Source organism: Argentina silus, assembly GCF_951799395.1.
Source record: "Argentina silus genome assembly, chromosome: 3".
Classification (NCBI taxonomy): Eukaryota; Metazoa; Chordata; class Actinopteri; order Argentiniformes; family Argentinidae; genus Argentina; species Argentina silus.
Window position 1 is genome coordinate 25,689,615 of NC_139657.1, and position 20,849 is coordinate 25,710,463.

The 20,849-nt window shown below is 41.6% G+C and overlaps 1 protein-coding gene across 1 annotated transcript in view; it reads right to left on the reverse strand.

The window, feature by feature from the left end:
- The window catches only part of lamb1a (laminin, beta 1a), a 37,691-nt gene that overhangs the window by 16,582 nt on the left and 260 nt on the right, over positions 1 to 20,849 (reverse strand). Inside the window, exons 2-17 of the mRNA XM_083666726.1 lie at positions 20,300 to 20,472; positions 17,504 to 17,642; positions 15,796 to 15,869; positions 13,608 to 13,796; positions 13,322 to 13,385; positions 12,818 to 13,020; positions 10,286 to 10,406; positions 9,801 to 9,989; positions 6,094 to 6,270; positions 5,616 to 5,728; positions 5,040 to 5,119; positions 4,471 to 4,606; positions 3,868 to 4,026; positions 3,149 to 3,276; positions 2,896 to 3,016; positions 2,043 to 2,244 (exon numbers count right to left, since the gene is read on the reverse strand). Coding sequence (XP_083522852.1) covers positions 2,043 to 2,244; positions 2,896 to 3,016; positions 3,149 to 3,276; positions 3,868 to 4,026; positions 4,471 to 4,606; positions 5,040 to 5,119; positions 5,616 to 5,728; positions 6,094 to 6,270; positions 9,801 to 9,989; positions 10,286 to 10,406; positions 12,818 to 13,020; positions 13,322 to 13,385; positions 13,608 to 13,796; positions 15,796 to 15,869; positions 17,504 to 17,642; positions 20,300 to 20,472 — 2,268 coding nt within the window. The remainder of the gene's footprint in view (positions 1 to 2,042; positions 2,245 to 2,895; positions 3,017 to 3,148; positions 3,277 to 3,867; positions 4,027 to 4,470; positions 4,607 to 5,039; positions 5,120 to 5,615; positions 5,729 to 6,093; positions 6,271 to 9,800; positions 9,990 to 10,285; positions 10,407 to 12,817; positions 13,021 to 13,321; positions 13,386 to 13,607; positions 13,797 to 15,795; positions 15,870 to 17,503; positions 17,643 to 20,299; positions 20,473 to 20,849) is intronic.

The window sequence follows — 20,849 nt, forward strand, 5'->3', positions numbered from 1 at the left end:
GTTCCTTATTAAATATCTATATTATTTTATACCTGTGTCCCGACTCTGTGTGCTGCACTTGGGTTCACTAGTTCTGATACTTGACAGGTCCTCCACTCGACTGCACTGGAGGAGAAGATCAAGGTTCTTCTCCTTAGATATTCTCCTCCAATCCTTTTTGAGAAGGAAGCGAGGGGAGGACCGGGGTGAGAACAAAGAGGAATCAAGTTTCTGACAGTAGCGTGTAGGATAGAGGAGTGACATGGTAGTGGGTCATTACAGGGGAGGGGGATTTCAGGTAAGCATGAGTGTGTGTGTGTGTGTGAGCATATGTGTATGTAAGCATGTGTGTGTGTGTGTGTGTGTGTCTGTGTGTGTGTGTGTGCGTGTGTGTGTGCGCGCAGGTGTGCACGTTTTCTATTGTGTGTATGTGTAGACGTGGATGCATTCTTATTATTGAGAGTGTGTGTCCCTCAATCAATCAATCAATGCCCACTAGATGCTTCCTCTGTAGCAGGTACTGACATGTTTGAAAGGCAAGACTGCCCCAGATTCTCATCCTTCAACACCCTCCTCTTCCCCTAAATCACAACACTCTCAGGAGACATCTGAAGCTCCTCCAAACCACTGTGCGTCTGTGGATACACCACAGATATTTGAGGGCTGAGTTCATCCAATTTAAGGGAACAGACTATTACACACCAGTCTTGGAGACTAGGGTATTCAAACTCTGACATTTGCAACTTGCTAGGGCTTGGAGGTCCAGTGTGGTATGAAGAAGATCGTAGTAGTTTGCCCTGTGATAGGCTAGGTGGAATTGGAATTTACTCCGGTGGACTATGGAGTAGGAGGTAGGGGTGTTTCAGATTTGGTAAAAACTGACAAGAAAGTTTCTCTTAAGGGCAACAGGGAACTCTATATGTGAATAAATCAATTTATCCCCCTAAGGGAAATAGTTCTGTTCTGTTACATCCTTCTTGATTCAGACCACCATCAACATGAATACATCCACCAATCTTGCTGAAACTACAGCATGTATCCTGTAATAGAACATCTTAAACTACAGCATGTATCCTGTAATAGAACATCTTAAGACAAGTTCTCACTTCCTCTGATAATGGGAAGGGGATTTACGACTAAGGCAACCTCAGAAAGTTCCTCTGTGGGGTTACTATGGAACTGTGGGAGCCTATAATCAAGTCTTTGGCCCTGGGCCAGACAACATGTCCACACATGAGGATCAAATGACAGGGCGTCACTTTTGATGACAACAGTCATATGCTTAAGACACAGGAAGGGATATGGAATGAATGATGAAGGAATGACAGGAGAGGAACTTAAAAATATAGGAAAAGAAAGGGATGGAAACAGTTGAAGGTACATAGAAGGAAGACAGGCAGGGTATTCAGTTATCGGGAGAGAAAGAAAGAAAAATAGATGATTGGTGTTAGAGGTGAAAGGTCGAGATTGGAATGAAATCTGGTCATTTTGAAAGAATGTTTGAACTTGTTTGTTTCCAAATACATTTCAGATGTGTTGAAATAATACATTGTGCAATGTATAATGCTTCATAAACTCTGAGCTGTAAACTCTGTTATTTTATAAAATACCTTTCATAGTCCCAATATACCTGTTGTACAGGCATCCACAAACACTGCAGTAATTCTGTCAGTTCCATTTGAATTCAATTTCGTGTCAATTCAGGAGGTGGTATTCATTTGGTAAATAAATGGTATTTATTTTCTATCCATTTTCAAATGGCATTTTTTCAGTAACTGAATTGTAATTTCAGTCATTTTTCTGAATCGTCATTGGCCTCAAACCCTGGTAGCAAAGTTCTCTCTGATATTCTTTATCAATTCTTTATACTTTTTCATATATTTTTTTTAAATTCTGTTATCAAATGTATAATTGTCAATAGACAAGGTTTTTTATATAAGGGTTGGGTTTCTCATCTCACCTGCACATGTCTGTGCAACCTATTTTCATTGAAGTGTCTTGTCTTCTTCCCTTGCATTGTTTGGTCATATGAATATAAATAAATGAACAAAGAAGTGAAATACCGTTGGCCCCCTGGTGAAGCAGAGCTGACACACTGAAGATGAATTTGCGGCAGATGTCTGTGGTGGGGGTCTTGATCACGCTCTGACTGTTCTCCAGACAGCGGTAACGCTGGAACGTGTCCCAGTCACTGTTGGTGACTGCGTCACCGCCCTCGGAGCCAGTAAAAATCTCCAGGTTCTTACAGTGGGGCATCAGCACAATCTAAGAGGGGAAACATGCACATAATGATTTGAACAAAAGTGTGCAAAGAGTCGCTAGGGGCATATAATTCTGGTTTTCATGGCATAAATGTATAATTCACACTCAAGTCTATGTTAGGATTCCGCTGTGTTTCTTGTCTAATACACTCACTAACAAAATGGTAACATAATCCCTGTCAAGTCCCCGCTGCCCTAAACTACACATAGATGATCTGCCCGACCCGTGATTCACTTCAAACACTATTTTCAAGCCTCTAGGAATGTTATTTTGTGTTGTTGCAAAACAGGTTAATAAGTAGAAGGGATCCTCCAATCACTGTAACTGAGTAAGTAAGTAAGTCGTTTTGGCATTTAACAGACTTTAAGATAACTTTGAACATTTAACGTCTTGATATAGTCCTCTGTTTGAGACAACAGAAACTTTAGCTGGCCAAATTAAAATACGGTGATATCCATGAACCGTTTGAAGACGTAAGTGTATGCCTGAAAAGTACCTTCCAGAACATTTATTTTTCTATTTTTTCTTTGAATCTCTGAGATGCAGCAGGGGTCTGACCAGGCTATCAGTAGCTAGCTTGTGGATCAGAGACTGGAGAAAAGGCCAATCTTGAGATTCAAAAAAGTTGTCATTCCAGAGTATGTGTGTACTCACAGAGTCAATGAGTGTGTATGGAGACTGGACGTCACTGAGAGCAGAGTAGAGGGGCAGGCTCAGACGGATGGTGTAGTTGAGGCCTTCCTCAAAACACACGGGTCTGGGAAGGACTATGTATCTGAGGAGAGGAGAGAGAGGTGTCAGGCTTCACATACACACACGTTTACGTTCACTATGCACACACACACACACACTCTCAACTCACGCACGCATGCACACACACACGCACACATGCACACACACTGTTTACCGTGAGCCGGGGTGTAGGGAGACCATCTGGTTGTCGTCGTCAGGCATGGTGTTGGCACAGCGACTGTCTGCTGTGATCACACCGGGACGCATCACTGTCATCAACACCTCCTCCCACTGGTCTGGTAACTATGGACACACATGTTAACACACACAGGAAGTCAACAAAAACAGTCACATACATGTACAAGGCGTCATGCTGTTGATGTTACATACAATAGCAGATGATACATAACTTATACATAAACAAGTATAATCAAGTTTAATGAAAAAAAAGGTACTGTATATGTTGAAATATACACATTAACAGTTCGCAAACTATATTGTCGGCCCAGCTCTGCCCAGCACGCTGCTCTGAGGATTAGTGCTGCTCAATGCACTGGTACACACACACACACACACACACACACACACACACACACACACACAGAGTGTGTTTCACTCTCTCTCTATGTCTCTGTCCCAGCCCCCTCTCAATACATGTAATTCTAGACCATAAAAGCAGATGTGACTTGGGCACAAGCCTAGCTTCTATTTGAGCGTGTCAAAGAGAAATGAGTGATATCTCTGCTGCAGCGGAGGCTGGCGGAGGCAGACATCAGAAGACGGACTTGTTTTAATGCATGGGACGAGATACCGTTCCGCATTCCGTTCCATGCATTCCAATGAGCCCGTCCACCGACTTCTACCTCCACCAGCCTTCACGGCTCCGCTGCTGACCTGAGGCTCGTAGCGGATGACGATGTCGTACTCCATGGAGTGGGGGATGTTGTCGATGGAGAACTCCAGGTAGGCCCCCTCGGGAACGTTGACGAACCCTACGCCTGTCCAGGTGGGGCTGCGGTCCTGAGGGTGGGGCCTCTGGACCACCGTCACTCCCTGGAGAGAAGAGAAGATGAGGAGGAGAGGAGGGGAGGGGACATTGAGTTGGGTTGAGAAAGAGAGAGGAGAGACAGGAGAGAGGGGAGAGGTAGGAGTGATTTAAAAGGGTAGAGTGGGAGAGGGCAAGAGAAGAAAGAGATAGAGTTAGAAGAAAGAAAGAAAGAAAGAAAGAAAGAAAGAAGAAAAAGAGCAGAGAGATAAGTCCATTTACATTTATGGCATTTAGCAGACGCCTTTATCCAAAGCGACTTACAACAATACATTTGTTTAAGTAAGTGGAAGTAAGTAGGTAGAGGGGGAAAGAGAGAGAAAGGGAGAGAAAGTAAGGTGCAGATGGGAGGAAAGAGACATAGCAAGAAAGAGAGAAAGCACTATGAGTGGGAACCCCCATGACCCCAGACATTCTTGGAGAATAAAACACCAGGGTCAAAGGTGACTCACAGGTCCAAACTTGGCGTCCTCTGCCTCGTAGGTGTAGTGGTCCAGAGCGATGAAGTAGAAACCAGACTCCACCTGGTCACAACGGCGGCCAAACATGTGCTCCCAACACTCACACTGACCAGTCTCCTGAGAACAACTGAAGAAGAGAGGACGTCAGGATTGGATTCATACCTCAAATGTGGATTTGTATGAGATGAGTTTTTCCTCATGCTTTTTTATCTAAACCCATTTTTTTTCCATTGTTGTGGTTTTTGAGGGATTTTCCCTTTGCATGCACAGCATGTTCACACAGCTTATTTTCACTGATTCAAATGAATTTCATTCAGAAAATAAACATTCATGGCATACAGTATAAACAGACATTAGTCTATGGATGTGCATATAAATAAAATACAGAAAAAAAAGTAATGCAGATCCAGTGAATTTTAAAAGGTTTATTTAGAGAAGAAGCTAAACTATAGGAGAAAATTGACCAAATGATAAACAAAAGCACATATCAAACACTAATTGAACAGTATGCGATTGATAAGACTATTTCAGATGCGTTCCACAATTAACTTTGAACTCACTCATTGTTGATAGATCCTCCCTGGTCACAGTCACACAGTCTACAGCCGTCCATGTCGTTGCTGAGCCCCCAATGTTGCGGCTGTGTGGCACACGCACACACACACACACACACACACACACACACACACACACACACACACACACACACCCCTTTAACGACACCTCCCACTATGGGACCTCCCACTATGTTTTACTTTAAAGCTGCTTCCCAGATTTCAACAGATGTGCTGTTGGATTTGGGGTTTTCGCCTCAGAAGCCAGAGAGTGTTTCATGGCCCAAGATTTACAACCTTGGTGTGTCTGCGCCAGCAAACCACTTACAGGAAATGTGTATCAATCTTTGTGATGAATGAGAGGGTGTGTGTGTGTGTGTGTGTTTGTGTGTGTGTGTGTGTTTGTGTGTGTGTGTGTGTGTGTGTGTGTGTGTGTGTGTGTGTGTGTGTGTGTGTGTGTGTGCACTTGTAGGTCTGTCTGAAGGATAGTCCCCATAGTAACTGTTTAAACATCTGAGCTTGTGTGTGTGTGTGTGTGTGTGTGTGTTAGCTCTTTTAGATAATTAGGTTTGTGTCACTTACCAGGCACTGGTCACAGTCTCTCCCAAAGACCAGCCGTTTACAGTAGCAGTCTCCTGAGTCTGTGTCACATGGGCTTCCACCAGGAACCGTACCCAAAACATTACACGTGCATGCTGGGTATAAAAAAAGAAATGTTACCATAAATTTGAATTATCTTGAAGACTTAACATTTCAGAGCTTAGGTTAGGAGTAAAATTTACTATCCCTAGAGTCATTGAGCAGGGCCTAGAATCTTGGGTGGGAGATCTGTCGATCTTGTGCGTGTGTGTGTGTGTGTGCGTGTGCGTGTGTGTGTGTGTGTGCTTGTCTGTGTGCTTGTCTGTGTGCTTGTCTGTGGAGGGTGAGTGAGTGTGTGTGTGTGTGCGTGTGTGTGTGTGCTTGTCTGTGGAGGGTGAGTGTGTGTGTGTGTGTGTGTGTGTGTGTGTGTGTGTGTGTGTGTGTGTGCTTGTCTGTGGAGGGTGAGTGTGTGTGTCCTTACCCAGACAGCCGAGGGGGTGGTCACTCAGACCGTAGTGAGCCTCTTTGCACTGGTCACAGCGTTCCCCCTCAACATTGGGCTTGCAGCGACACTGACCCGCGATCAGTCCCAACCGTACGTCCGTCATCCTGTCACAGATCCCACCATTCAGGGAGCCGACTGGGTCACAGTTACACGCTGCAGAGACAGGGAAATCACCTCTTCAATGACACATGACGAAGTAATAGGAATGATCAAAAGCTTCGTAGCACAAAGATGGTCTTCAGTCCATTCTAGGTAATGGGCAACAAATGATGTTGTTGCTGCATAGCTTTGAGAAACACAGCCAAGATCAGTCACAGGCTAGGGAGAAGCCAGGGTGGTAAGTGAAATAGAATGTATGCGTTATTAAAATGTAGAGGAGTATTTTGAGGAAAATTTGGGTATGGTGAGTGGAAGAAATGGGAGGTCAGTGGTTGGCTTCAATGTTGTGAGTGATTGAAAGAAGAAAGAAAGGAAAGAGGAAAACCTAGCTAAGGCCATGCAAACTTTATTCATTGTTTAATGGATTACATTTTCAGAAAGGTGAGGTAACATTAATGACTTTGGTGTTCTTAGGCGTGATCTTAGCTTAGTCATTTGTGTTTTAGTTATGAAAAGATGAGACCGTTGTAATTACCTCATTATGCTATTTATAAGTAATATTTATAAAAACCCTGGGGAAAGTCTATACAGTATACATTATTTGAAATTACTGGGAAAATTACAGACTGTGGCTTTAATTAAAATGCTGCTATTAAAACATCTGTCATGTTTGACCTGAAACCTATAAAGTATAATAAATTGTAGCCTAATGATGAAATAACCTTCGGTCTATCCTACAACACTGACCCTTTAAGACCTCAGTTAGACCTCAGCCAGCCAGTGTGTCTTTATATGGGGCACATTTGACCACACTGTATCTAACTGTTTGAAACGTTTATCAGCAAACTTTTGAAAAAGGCTGAGGCTTTTATTTATACATCAACCACAAGGGTTATCTCCTGGGAGTTGTGTAGGGTACATATTGAAACAGCCCTGCTAACTTAGGAACAATGCTACAGAAGGAAGGTCAACTCGATTAGTACTAGGGTTTGTACACTTGCTTTAGGGGTGTGAGGCCCGGGTTCATTTTCAGAGTGGTGTGCTACATTATAGAGTGGTGTGCTACAATCCCTGTTTGCTACAATATCTTTATTCCAGCAGTGCTGCTAACATACCTGATCCAAGTAACCAGGGGCTTGGAAGATAATAAGCCCAGCTGATGAGTTAGCCTAAACAGGGAACATACAGTACCCTCCATAAGTATTGGAAAGAGGAAGCATTTTGTCTTCTTTTAGCTCTATACTCCAACAGTTTGGATTTGAAATGAGACAATTACTATGGGGTCAAAGTAGAGATTCTCAGCTTTAATTCAGTGTTTTCTTTTTTTCAAATTGGTTTCACCATTTATAATTGACAACTCAAAATATCTAACTTACGACATTGTTTTTTGGTATTGAATTTCCTGGGTTTTTAACTGGAAGGTCGATATGAGTGTCTGCACTCAGTTTGTGCTTAATAGAGATTTAGCCTATACTTTAGAAAACAATTATCTGCATGTTTTACTATGGTCTGAATATATTTTGTATTAATGTAATAAGGAAAGAGCATTGAACAATATCATATACATACAATTTCATTGCAAAAATTGCACCATCTGGAAAGCTTACAAAAAGCTCATATTGATGGACCTCTTTGAGCTAGCAATAGCACTATTGGGAACATACATGGAATTGTATTTCACATTTTACATTTGTCACCGCTATTCGTGTTACTCCGGTGCCAGGTCTTTCAAAAGATTTCAGTTATCTTCTCTCGGGCAGTGAATGCAGGGGCACATGAATGCAAGTGTTTCTTTACAGATCCAATCATGCAAAACATAATGAAATCACCACCAGATCTAATCATGAAAAATAAATAAATAAATAACTCACCACGCACGCACGCACGCACGCACGCACACACACACACACACACACACACACACACACACACACACACACACGCACACACACACACACGCATAAGAGGACCCAAAACACTGAAGCTAGTATGAACACCACAACATAACACACAGCTGACTTGAGTATAGCTCGAGGGCCCATTACTGTTTGATACATGAAAGTCCTGGGGGATGACATATACGGGAGTTCTCCACCATTGTTTGGGGTTAAGAGGAGACAGCAGGCTAGGCTGATACAGCTTCAAAGCCCAGGTGTTCTCTCTCTCTCAGCTCATAACCATAAAGACAGGATCAAAGAGCCAGATGGGAGGGAAAGAAAATAGGAAGAACATATTCGAAAAGACAGAGGGAGAGAGACAGAAGAACGTGTATGTGAAATCCTAGAAGCTACATTTATAACCTCCTGCCACATCCTAATTACAGCCAGTGGACCATAAACTGTATTATAACTGCTTAACGTTCTTTTTTTGTTTTTGTTGTATTGTGATTTTCTTTCAAATTACCAGAATTAGCATAATCATTTCCATCATTATTCCGGGTTCAAGGCCCGAAGGGGCCAGACTCCTATTGTTGTGTAGATTATTATATACAGTGCCCTGCATAAATAATGGGACAGTGAAGCATTTTTTGCTTTTTTTGGCGCTATACTCCCAAAAGTTTGGATTTGAAATCAAACAATTAATGTGAGGTTAAAGTACAGATTCTCAGCTTTTATTTGACAGTGTTTGTGTACATATTGGTTTCACTATTCACCAACTCTTTTTCTGCATAGTCCCTATTTCAGGGTACCCAAAAGTAATGGGACAATTGGCTTGACAGGTGTTTCTGGTAAGTCAGATGTGTTCCGTCACATCATTTGTGCAGTCATAAGAGAGCTGTCAATGTCTAGTATTGATTCTAGGTTTTCTATTTTAAGGCTCTTGGCTGATCATACATGCCGACCCATGGTGGCACAGGTTTGAATCCTGCCACCGCCGCTTTCAAACTGGTGTCCCTTGACAGTGAAGGGATTGATGCTATACAGTGTCAGCTGTTATATTCTAAAGAAAGCAGAAAGGCTCGGAAAGGCCCTGGGCCATCGCTGCTGGCAACTATATTTAGGGGTTCAAGGTGCTTATTATGTATTTGAGGGAATTATTATTACTATTATTATTATTGGGCCGTCGGCCCTCTACCGCAAGAACAGACTGATGAATAACATAAAATCCATGTCCACCACTACTCATGAACAGGACATGGCATCCATTGGCCGATAGTTGGCCTATAGGTTGCGCTGTAATAAGCACCTAAAGTCTAAGGCTCAGCCCCAGCATAGCGTTAAGAGTTATAAAAGATGGTATTCTGGTCCCTCTCTTCACAGGGAACAAATTTGCCCCGAGGACCCATAACTTCTGGCATTATGGATTTTCTGCCATCTTGGATTTAAAAAAAAAATCTTCTTTTAATGAACCATAAGTCTGATTTACTTAAAAAATAAAAAAATACCGTCATATAGCCCTATTAAAACAATTCTCAGTCCAGATCACTCTGTTCACCTCACATGAAACTTGACAAGATCAAGGACATCACCCTGAAGACCTGTACCAAGTCTGGTCTTGTTCACATCTAAGAATGTTTTCTTCAATGGGACTGATTGGATGGCCGCATACTGAATCGGTGGCATGAATAGATGGGTTCCACTTACGGACACAGATGGTGGGGTCACGGATGTCCTTCTCAGGGTGCTGGTAGTAGAAGGGCTGGCACTGCTCACAGCTGTGGCCCAGAGTGTTGTGCTGGCACTCATCACACACGCCGCCACTCACGTTGCCCGTGGACACGTACACGGCCATGTCGAAGTGGCAGGAGCCTGAGTGCTGGTTACAGTTACACTCTACGGATAGAGAGAGGGAGGCAGGCAGAGAGAGAGAGAGAGAATAATCATGAACCCATTGAGCCTATGGTCACTTTCATTATCAAACATCAGCTTTGTAACAATGTGGGGGGAAAGTATCTTATTACAAAACTGTTGGTCTAATATAATAACTACTTTGATTTCTTAATGTATCATAGTCAGAAGAAGCAGTGAAGAATCACTATCTAATGATTGCTAATAGGTTGTATTATAGTATCACTATCTAATGATTGCTCATAGGCTGTATCATAGTTTGGGTGAAAAAAGTGTCTTACTTTGACATGCGTTGGTGTTCCGTCCCTCAGCGGGCCTCCAGGGCTGGTCGTGGTAGAAGTCCTGACACTTCTCACAGTTCAGTCCCTTGGTGTTGTGGTTGCACATACAGTGGCCATGGACCTGAGGAGAAATATTATACAGAATAAAGCAGTCATGAGAAATGTATACTCTAGTCTACTTATTCACATGAATAGACTATACAGTGAATAAACTAGACGTTACAGTAGTATGAACCAGTGGAGGCTGGTCAGTTGAGGAAGAGGAGGATGGTTTTCCCTTGAATTTAGATTTAAAAAAAAATAAAAATAAAAAATAAAGTTTTGTACAAACACTGTACAACTGCAGCATAAAATGCATTCAAACAGCTCTCTCTCACACACAGACACACAGACACACAAACACACACACAAAATCGGTTCAAATAGAGTTAAGTTAAGCACTTTCTATGGTCTCAACTGTGTTTCCAAATGTTTGAAAATGGTACTGCAGGTTGAATGGGAATAGAGGAAACAGAATTTGCAGGTCCTCCTAACCCCCATTCATTAGTTGTTGTTGTTGTTGTTGTTGTTGTTGTTTTTTTTAAATTTCACGACATTTCAGTGTAAAATGAGGGGCTTCGGATTACAGGGCTCACACCAAATATGGCAAACTGACGTCCTGACCATCCAATCAAATCATAGGCTAGCTAGTTTTTTGTGTGTGTTTTTTATGTAGGCTAGCTAGTTCACTGACTTCACTGACTGACTGTGCGTGTGCTGTGTAATTGATTCCTATGCAAATCACAGACCCTATAAAAACAAAGATATTAATTCCAAAATTGTATGAATTATTATCCTTGCATTAAGATGGACTCAATTCAACTTATTGAGTGATTTGTTGATGACATTTTTTCATTTTAGCTCATTTTAAGAGTGTCATAGCAAAGGGTCTGAATACTTATGTACATGAGGTATTTCTGTATTTACATTTTAATAAATTTACTGACATTTCTAAAAATCTGTTTTCACTTTGTCATTCTGGGGTATTGTGTGTGGATTGATGGCAAATTCTTTTAATTTAATCCATTTTAAATTGAGTCTATAACACAACAAAATGTGGAAAAAGTGAAGGGGTCTGAATACTTCCTGAAGGCACTGTAAACTGAAGCCATGTCTCATGTGCACTCTCCTTTCTCTGTCTTTAATAAACGTTTTAGGTTCAAATGATTTGTCTTAGACAATGTTTGAAACACACTTTGCCGTCAATGTGTGGTCCGCACCTATCTGTCAAGTCTCCCATCCTCAATTTTTCAAGTCACTAGCCTCCACTGGTATGTTTTCATAAACCAAAAAGTGTCTGTGTTCCTTTCGAGCCTTTATAATGTTTTATCATCACACTCATTATATGTTATATGTGGCAATTTTTCAACTGACGAAATATCCATATTATAATGCATCATATATGCTCCTGTTAAGTCAAATGTTACCAATATATCTAGGACTAAAGCCAAACTGTGGCTCTTGTGAAATGTAGGTATTCTACCCATTTCCATCCTACAGACAGGATCCTGCAGATGCCCTTTGGTGTCAATTAGACCAGAGATGTCACTGCAAAACCAGCGGCACACTACACACAAAAAGGAGCAGTCACATGAGAGATCTTTTTCCTCTAGCTTTGTAGATTCCCATTCCAGATGGCAGCAAGAAATGTTTACACTGTACTCTAGCCTAGGTCTCATCTGGTCTATGTTAAATGGAGGGGAGAACATGCCAATACAATGACTAATGGACAGATTGAATTGAAACAATGAAAACTGAGCAACCAAATAGTAAAAGCGTAAACAAAATGTCAGATTCATGTCCCATGGCGGTGTTATGTCAAGTTTGGTGTCATGAGCTGTTATAATAGTTGCTATGTCACACTTATGACAGTGTTATGTATACTTTGTATCAGGCTGCTTCAGGCAGGGTTTAACTACTTAAATATAAATGTAATGTACAGTTGAAGTCCACTTTGTGAATCAGCACAGAGGAAGCGGTCGAGATTGGCCTGTCTTAATGGGGTTATATTCCTCTTTCCTGGCAAATAAGCATCAATAAAAAGCAGAGTAGGCAAGCCGCAGGCAGACTGTAAACAGGGTATAGAGGAGACTAAACAGGAAACTGCAGAATTTGGCTTTCTCTCTGTCTGACATACACTACCAGACAAATATGTACACACAAGCACAAGCTAATCTAAAAACACACAAAAGTTATGCAAATGGTCCTTATCCCTGGCACACGCAAACACACATACACACCAACATTCTGACTCCAGGCAAACTTTGGTGGATTAAGCGTGATGGATTAAAACCACGTCAAAAGCAAAAAAAAAAAAAAAAGCAAAAATAAATAAATCTGGCCACAATTCAAGAAACTTTCATCGGCTGATAATAGTAGTAATTGGAGGATTACCGGGTTCATCTAAGTTTGGCCAAATCACAATGAAGCTAAATTATTGTATCACCAACACAAATTGCGTGACTGAGAAAGAGAGTGGTGGATCACACGAACCATTCCCTCTACTCCCTCCCCTGCCCCGTCGACGGGAGCGCACTCGGAGGCGTGGCCGTAGCAGAAGCAGTTCCCCCGGACCACCATGTCGTAGACGGCGTAGTAGTACTTCTCCTTGATCTCCATGCGGGAGTCCAGCAGGTTGTCTCCCAGGGTGTGGAGTCTGGTGAACTTCACCCTCAGGTTGGTGATCTTCAACATGTCTAGAAGGGAGAGAACCGTTTGGTAGCTTATTGAGCCGTGTGTGTCTACCCTGTGTGTCTTCACACTGTTTTTCAGCAATTACTACTTTGACATAGACTTGTGGTAATAGTTTAAGATACTGAAATACTACATAGTGTATATCACCTCATATATGTAGTCAGGTCTATACTGTATATCACCTCATATATGTAGTCAGGTCTGTACTGTATATCATGTCATATATGTAGTCAGGTCTGTACTGTATATCACCTCATATATGTAGTCAGGGCTTGTGCGCAGGTGAACAAATTAATGACTCACTTTGGATCCTGGGGCTGTAGGGATCTTCAATCCGGAAAACTGGATCTAAAACCCTGAAGATGACCTACATAAACAGATGGATTTACACTCAATGGGATTGAAATCAATGTACTCTCAATGGCTTTTTTTCTCTAATCACAAACTTACTCATAGGGGGCAGGGTATTGTCATCATGATATAATATTCATAATTCGAAACCAAGATCATTAAAAACAATGTTAATGCAACTGTCCACACCACATTTCTTTCAAATAAACAGCACAGAAACACGTGTTAAAACACACACCTCTCCCTCTGACGACGGCTCGATGTCCGAGTAGCGCGAGTCGCAGATGATGTCGTCCACCTTCTGCATGGGGCCTTTGGATACGGTGGGGAAGGACGACTCGCAGTCGTAGGCAAAATAGCGGTACACCTGCCACGTCTTCCCGAAGTCAGCTGACTGCTCAATCACCATGGCAGCGGGCCGGAATGTCTGTTGTGAAGGAACAGGCCCTAGTTAGTTACACACCTTAGTGATCTACACACAAAGGTTAGGGTTAAAACAGTCATTGGGCTAGGAGCACACCCGAAAAATGTCCCACTTTTTCTTATATAATCTGTAAGTACCAAGGAGAGACACTGATGTTACATAATCTAATTCAATTAGATAGTACAACCCAATACTCCAATTAGATGTTTTAACCCGTGGAATTGATATTTTGAATCCAACTGTCTGCTCTCATAAACCTGTACTATCACTACTATCATTTTCTTCTTACTTTTGAAATGAAAATCATCAATCCTCCCAGCACTGAACATTATTTTCTAGTCGCTCCATCAACACTGAAACTGCCCAGTTTCAGCCTCCTAACCTCTATCCATTTGCAGCTGTTGGAGCCCCTAGACCCATGCTTAATAAATACCATGACAGATGGATTTAACTCATTACTAAGAAACACTCTGGATACTGTTGCTCCTCTCAAGAGTAAATAAAATCAGCCTGAAGAAACATGCACCCTGGTATACTCAAGAAATGCCTGTCCTAAAGCAGGCATCAAGAGAACTTGAACGGAAATGGAGCACCAACAAACTCCAGGTCTTCCATCTCGCCTGGTCTAGCTCAATACAAGCAAGCCCTAAACTCAGCAAGGACATCTCTCTTAATTTATCAACAAAAACAAACGTAATCCCAAATTCGTATTTGATGCAGTCGCCAAACTAACTACAAGTCACTCCTCTAGCACTCCTCTAGTAAAGTTACCTCTCATTTTATTTCATGAATTTCTTCAGAATGTTCTTCTAAATTTCACTGTATCCTCCACTAAATATAATTTCCCAGTACACTGACTGCACAGGAATATGAGGCTCAAAGATGACCCTCTAAATTTAGGCCAATCAGGTTTTCGGCCAAAACATAGCACAGAGACTGCCTTAATCAAAGTACTAAATTACTTACTATTAACGTCTGACAGGAACTCTATCCTAGAGCTCCTTGACTTGGGTGCTGTGTGTAATACAGTTGATCACCAAATTCTTTTACAGAGACTGGAGAAACTTATGGGAATCTGTGGGTCTGTTCTGTCTTGGTTTAAATCGTACGTCACTGACACTAACAGATATCAGTTTGTACACAACAGTGGTGATTCCTCTGATCACTGCACTGTCAATTATGGTTTACCACAAGGCTCTGTTTTGGACCACTGCTTTTCTCCTTACAGTGCCCTACGTAAGTAATGGGACAGTGAAGCACTTGTTTTTCTTTTGGCTCTATACTCCAAAGTGTTTTTTTTAAATGTATCCATTGTTATTTTCTCATACTCTCATATTTTCCCTTATCTTGCGTGTATGGTTTTATCTGATGTAAAGTGTGTTGTGACCCTGCTGAAATGCACTATAAACCATAATAAACTAAAGTTTTTGATGTCACTGTGGTAACTGACCGTGCTGTATCATCTTTGAACACAAACATACTACATTCAGATGCAAGTGCAATGTTACTGCAGCTGCAAGACAAATCGATCATGACTGTCACTATGAATTACACACTGATCGATACATATGAGCTGTTTTTGTAACCCAGGTTTGATAGCACAGTAAGTAAACTGGCTGGAACTGCAGTATGAGTCAAATATTTCATATTGTCCAGTTTTAAACTTTAGTCCAGTTTTACACTGGCAGATTTGTCGGGTATTAGTTGTAATTGTCAGTGAAAGTGATGCAGTCCAGACCAAAGACGGGTGGGCAGTCTGCTACACGTTCCTCAGACTCACTAACAGCTGTGTGTGTGTGTGTGGGGGGGGGGGGGGGGGCACTAATCTGCCCATAGCCCCGGCATCCCCACACTACCGACGCTTCCCTGCAGCCTCTGATCCCTCCCCATGTGTTACCTTAAAGGTCATGAAGAGGTGGGTGAAGGTGAACTCTGACCCCTGTTACCTTAAAGGTCATGATGAAGTGGGTGAAGGTGAACCCTGACCCCTGACCCCTGTTACCTTAAAGGTCATGATGAGGTGGGTGAAATGGAACTCCGCCTCCAAGTCCAGCTGTATAGTCACATTCTCTTGGCCTGGGAAAAAGAAAAAGAAAAAGAAAAAGAAAAAGAAAAAGAGAGGTTATAAGAGAGAATGGATGGGGAGAGATTGAATTACAAAAAAAATATGGTCAAAAAGTCAGAGGGTGAAACGGATGCAGAGAGGAAGGAGAGGCGGGGAAAACAAAAACATGAGTGAGCTGGGTTTTCATTAAGCCAAGCAAAACACAAGCTGGAGCAGTTACAGTGCTTCCCCTGGAACAGAAAACATGCATTAACTCATCACTTCTCCCAAGACTGTCACCATGGCATTCATGTCCTTTGCCACAAAATAAGCCGTGCCAGTGGCTTTTATGCCGCCTGCAGGACAGTTAAGCAGCTCATAACTACTGGACCATTGTTAATATGCCCAATTCCTAAAACTAAGGTTAAATGTTACGTTTAGCAGTGAGTGCTACAAAATAGCTAATGACCACCACTTTATTAGTATCATTTACTGAACTAGACAAAGGTAAAGCTTATGGAGTAATTTACACAGGACCTGTCGTCAGCCAATAAGCCATGAACCATTTACATATAGTAAGCAACAGCACTCGGTTCAACAACATCTGGGCGCACTACATTGGGGGGCTCAGTTCAGAGACAAGTACTTTACAATGAAAATGAACCAAGTACAATAGGTTAAATAAAGAAATGCCTAATAAAACGTACAGCAGGGAGTTTTCACATGCCCTGGTCTAATAAGGACTCTTATAGTGAGTCTTTGTATCCACTATGATACCACAGTATGAGACACCACATAATTCATAATTCCATTATTCAGTTGCATTTTCAGATTCCAAGGCGACCTTATGTGTGGTTCTGTTAGAGGGTTGGGTTCTAGGTTGGGCTGGTGTCTCCCAGGCCGTGATGGAGTGGGTCTAGTACAGTAACGTCTAGATTATGAATAAACATGTCCCTGTCTCCCTACCCAGACTATCTGTGAAGCTGGCAGTCAGTCCACTGGTGTGTATTCACCCCTTTCCTGCTCTGCCGGAAAAATATTATATAATATAATTTTGGTGTTTTAGGCCTCTAGAATCATTACGTTAAAAACATGTGTTATGTGCTATTTTGATTACTCACAACAGCATAATCATCAACTACCTACAAATCAATAAACATTGCTGCCCACACATCTATACAGACACCTTCAAAAATGTATACTTAGTACCAAAAAAAAGTGTTCTTTATTTGTCCCTGTAGGGGTACCCCTTTGAAGAACTGTGAGAGTGTATCACTTAAACCTAACAGCTGTAAATGCACTGACACACATTAGTTTCAACTATGTTAACTTATGATATTGTACGGCCCCATTACCTACTGTGACCTCACCACATCCTATAGCCACCTGGGCAATCATTCCCAAGGGTTAATCCTGTCCTTCCAAAGTTTGCAGACAGGTCATTATCCTAACTGGTCAACCATAACATTGTTACTCTGTTTGAAGCACTGCCTCCTACACACTGATTACAGGGAGTTTACTTACAGATTAAGAGAAAACAACAAGAAGTAGAAAGAAAGAGAGAGAGAGCGAAAGAGAGAGAGAGAGAGAGAGAGAGAGAGAGTCACCTTTAATTGAACTCGAATGACCTAACCGTCCCTCTACCCTTTTTCCCACGTGAACTCACCATTCTCCGACTGCCACCAGGTCTTGAGGCGGTTGGGGGCGAATGTTGTCACAACGTTCTCGATCCGGTGGCTGGTGGTGTGGTTCACACGTTCATCGTATCGGTTGGTGGAGTTGCACACAAAGCACTTCTTCTCTTCCTGAGGAGAGCGTGTGGGGGTGTGGGGAGAGAAGGAGATGTCAGGGGAATTCTTGGAATGCCAGCTGATTTCTCCCAATCACGGAGCAGATAAGGAGGGTCTTTGAAGACCCCATTCAGACAGAAGTCTTTGAAATGGGGTCTTTTATCATGAGTGTATGAAGTCTCTGAGTGTATGGGACCTTAAGCACTTTAAAATTATTAAATAGATGTGAAGATTTGTTTGATAAGATGCTCAATAGGTTAAATGTACATCTCCTACACACTCCAGGACCCTGTTGGTCATCAGGTCAACACAATTCAACACAACACTTTCTTAGGTTTAGCTGTGATTTGATTAGATTAATTTCAGCCAGAGTTGTGAAGGCTTAGAAGCAATTTGTCAAAGAAGTGCCAACTCTCTAACTCTTTTTTTGAATAGTCACATCCAATGTGGTACTGTTCATTAAGGACTACTATGCTTTTCCATAACCAAGCAAATAACACCTTGGACATGAAGGGGGAAATATCTATTCTGCCCTCTTCCTTGAGATCATTTACCCCAATGGGCCAAATGACTATGATCTCTCTGTGATGTCTACAAGGTGTCACTGTACAGAATCGATAAGATGTGGTCTCATTGGTTCTCCTTGCAAACAGCTCCTAATTTAAATACTATGGTCTATACAAACAGAAGTAGGGGCGCACATACACTCTCTTTTTTCTTCTCTCTTTGCCTTGGTGTGAAGTCTCAGTTGAACCTATGAGTACTGTAGAAGTGACTATGTGGTCATCTCTCTCTACCTCTCTCTCTCTTTACCATTTACCATTGAGGGTAGAATGTAACATTTTTCTATGAAGAATTTGCCTTGTAATAATTGTATACGTTTACAGTATTATTAAAGCCTAATTTGATTAATTCATGACCATTCTTGAACTAATCAGCACAAACTCAACTATTCTTTGCACATGGTGTTACTCAAATTACTTGGAGTCAGATTATTAATATTAAGTTATGCTTTGCTATTAACAATATATAGCCACATTTCCTTACCATGCCTAATATTGTAACTGCCATCCTGTTGGGCCCTACAGACATAACAGGATGTTTAAGTGCTGTGCCATTGTTACCAACAGAAAGTGTTTTTTCATAGCTAGTCTTTTTCAAATGTTTTTGAAGTTTTCTACTCAAGTGGTCATGAGCTTTGAATCTACACACAGACGGTTGTTTGAGAGTTTGAGTATCTCCAACCATCAGATGTCTGTCTGTGCCAGTACAATAAGCCCCCATGCATAGAAGCTGCTGGCGAAGGCACTACCAAGTTGTTGAAGACCTTCCAAAGCTCTTTTGTTGGTGTGAACCTCAACAATGCTTATATTGGGAGGGTTGCACAACTGAGCCAGGAAGTAGTCTAGACTTGTCCCTTTCAAGCAACTCTCACTCCTACGCTCACAGTAAGAAAGAAGGGGTTTAACAAAACATGTCTCAAAGTAACTCCTGTATTGAAAATAAAAGCCTGGGGGATAGTTGGAGTATGTCCCATTCATATATTCCACCCCAACAGATAAGGGCATGATCGTAAATCTTACAATGCTTATTATAAAACAATGCCAAATTGCCTATGGCAGGGGAATTTTAATTTAGAGCATTGCATTGTAATTTCAATGGCAGACTCTGTATTGTTCCTGGCCAAATGAGGACGATTCCAGCATGACTTTCATGTTCTACAATTACTTTGAAATATTCAAATTAATGTCTTGGCCATTGTAATCTCTTACTTCTATTAAGTGCTGACGTCATAAGGTAGCGTCTATGCCGGCCAGGGCAGCCAGCCAGGTAACGTGCAGAGAATGTGTGAGCAGGTGGAAAACTGAGAGAAACAACTAGTAGGCTACAGTACATGATATCCTATTATCTGTGCAGTGTAGAGAAAATAATATGTATGTTCTTAACAATGGCTCTAACTTGCTACTGCAAGATCATGGTAATGTAGCCTAATAGAAGTTATTCTGAAATTACAACTTTGTGATCATTAACATTCAATATTAACCATAGAGCATTCAATATTCCTAATGACATGCACAGCTTCAGAACAGAAAGTGATAGGCTATTATGAGATTCATAACCAATCTTAGAACTGAGAGGCTTTTTACATTGACTGATGTAATAATCTTTTCAATTGAATTGCTTGACCATTTGGACCATGTTTTCTGTAGGATGCTAATTTACTTTGGATGGTGATATCAAGTGGATTACACTGTACATAACATGGTTGAAGGTGAGGCTTTCTTACCTTAGGCAAGTATAATGTAACTTTAACCTTTCTCTGGTGATCGATGTGCTTTGGATCAAACAGTGTTAATTAAAAAGATGTATTGTTTCAGTTAGGTGTAGTCATGCTGGTTTGAGGGTGAAACTGGAAGGGAAAGGTGTTTCTGATGACATAGTTTGCTCCTCCCTGCTCTACCCAAGTCCTCAGAATCACTCTGGGTGGTAGAAACACAACACACCAAAAAAACACCTGGGCCCAAAAAGTCTGGAGTGTGTAAAAATAAAGAAAGAAAATAAAGAAAAAATAAAAGTCTGGAGTGGGACCCAGTCTCTAGTGGAAAAGCGCCACTAAGCCCCGGCCTTAAGTTAGCAGTCTGGACGCAATAACAACACGCATTTAGGCCTACCTGTAAGTGACTGACGATACAGAAGTGGTCGGGTTGGTGAAGCCCGCATGTTGAGGTGGTCGACAGTTGGTGGGCTCTACCGATGAGGAGGTCTCCCGTGGCGGGGTAGCAGCTCCCCTCCGTGCACACATCACTGAACTCGGGCACCAGAGCGAGGACGCACGCCCCTGCGGCTACACAAAGATAAGGATAAGGATAACAATGGGATTCAAGATCGGGCAGATTATGTGTATACATTTTTTTAATAAACATTTTAAACTATGTGATAAACACACATAAACACACATGAAACCACAATCTGGGACACACATCCAATTTCTCATGGTGCGGGTCTTTGATTTATATTAATGTCACATGCGCTGTAACTTCTATAATTGATTCGGGTCAGTTTGTAACAAGAACAAGATGTGGAGTCAAAGTGAAAAAAGTTAACAGAGCAACTGCAGAGTAACCAATAGCAATTTAATTGCACGATAGACCAAAAGTCATTGCTAAATTCACACAGCTCTTTAAAACAATAATTTAATATATCTAATAAATGCCTACCTGC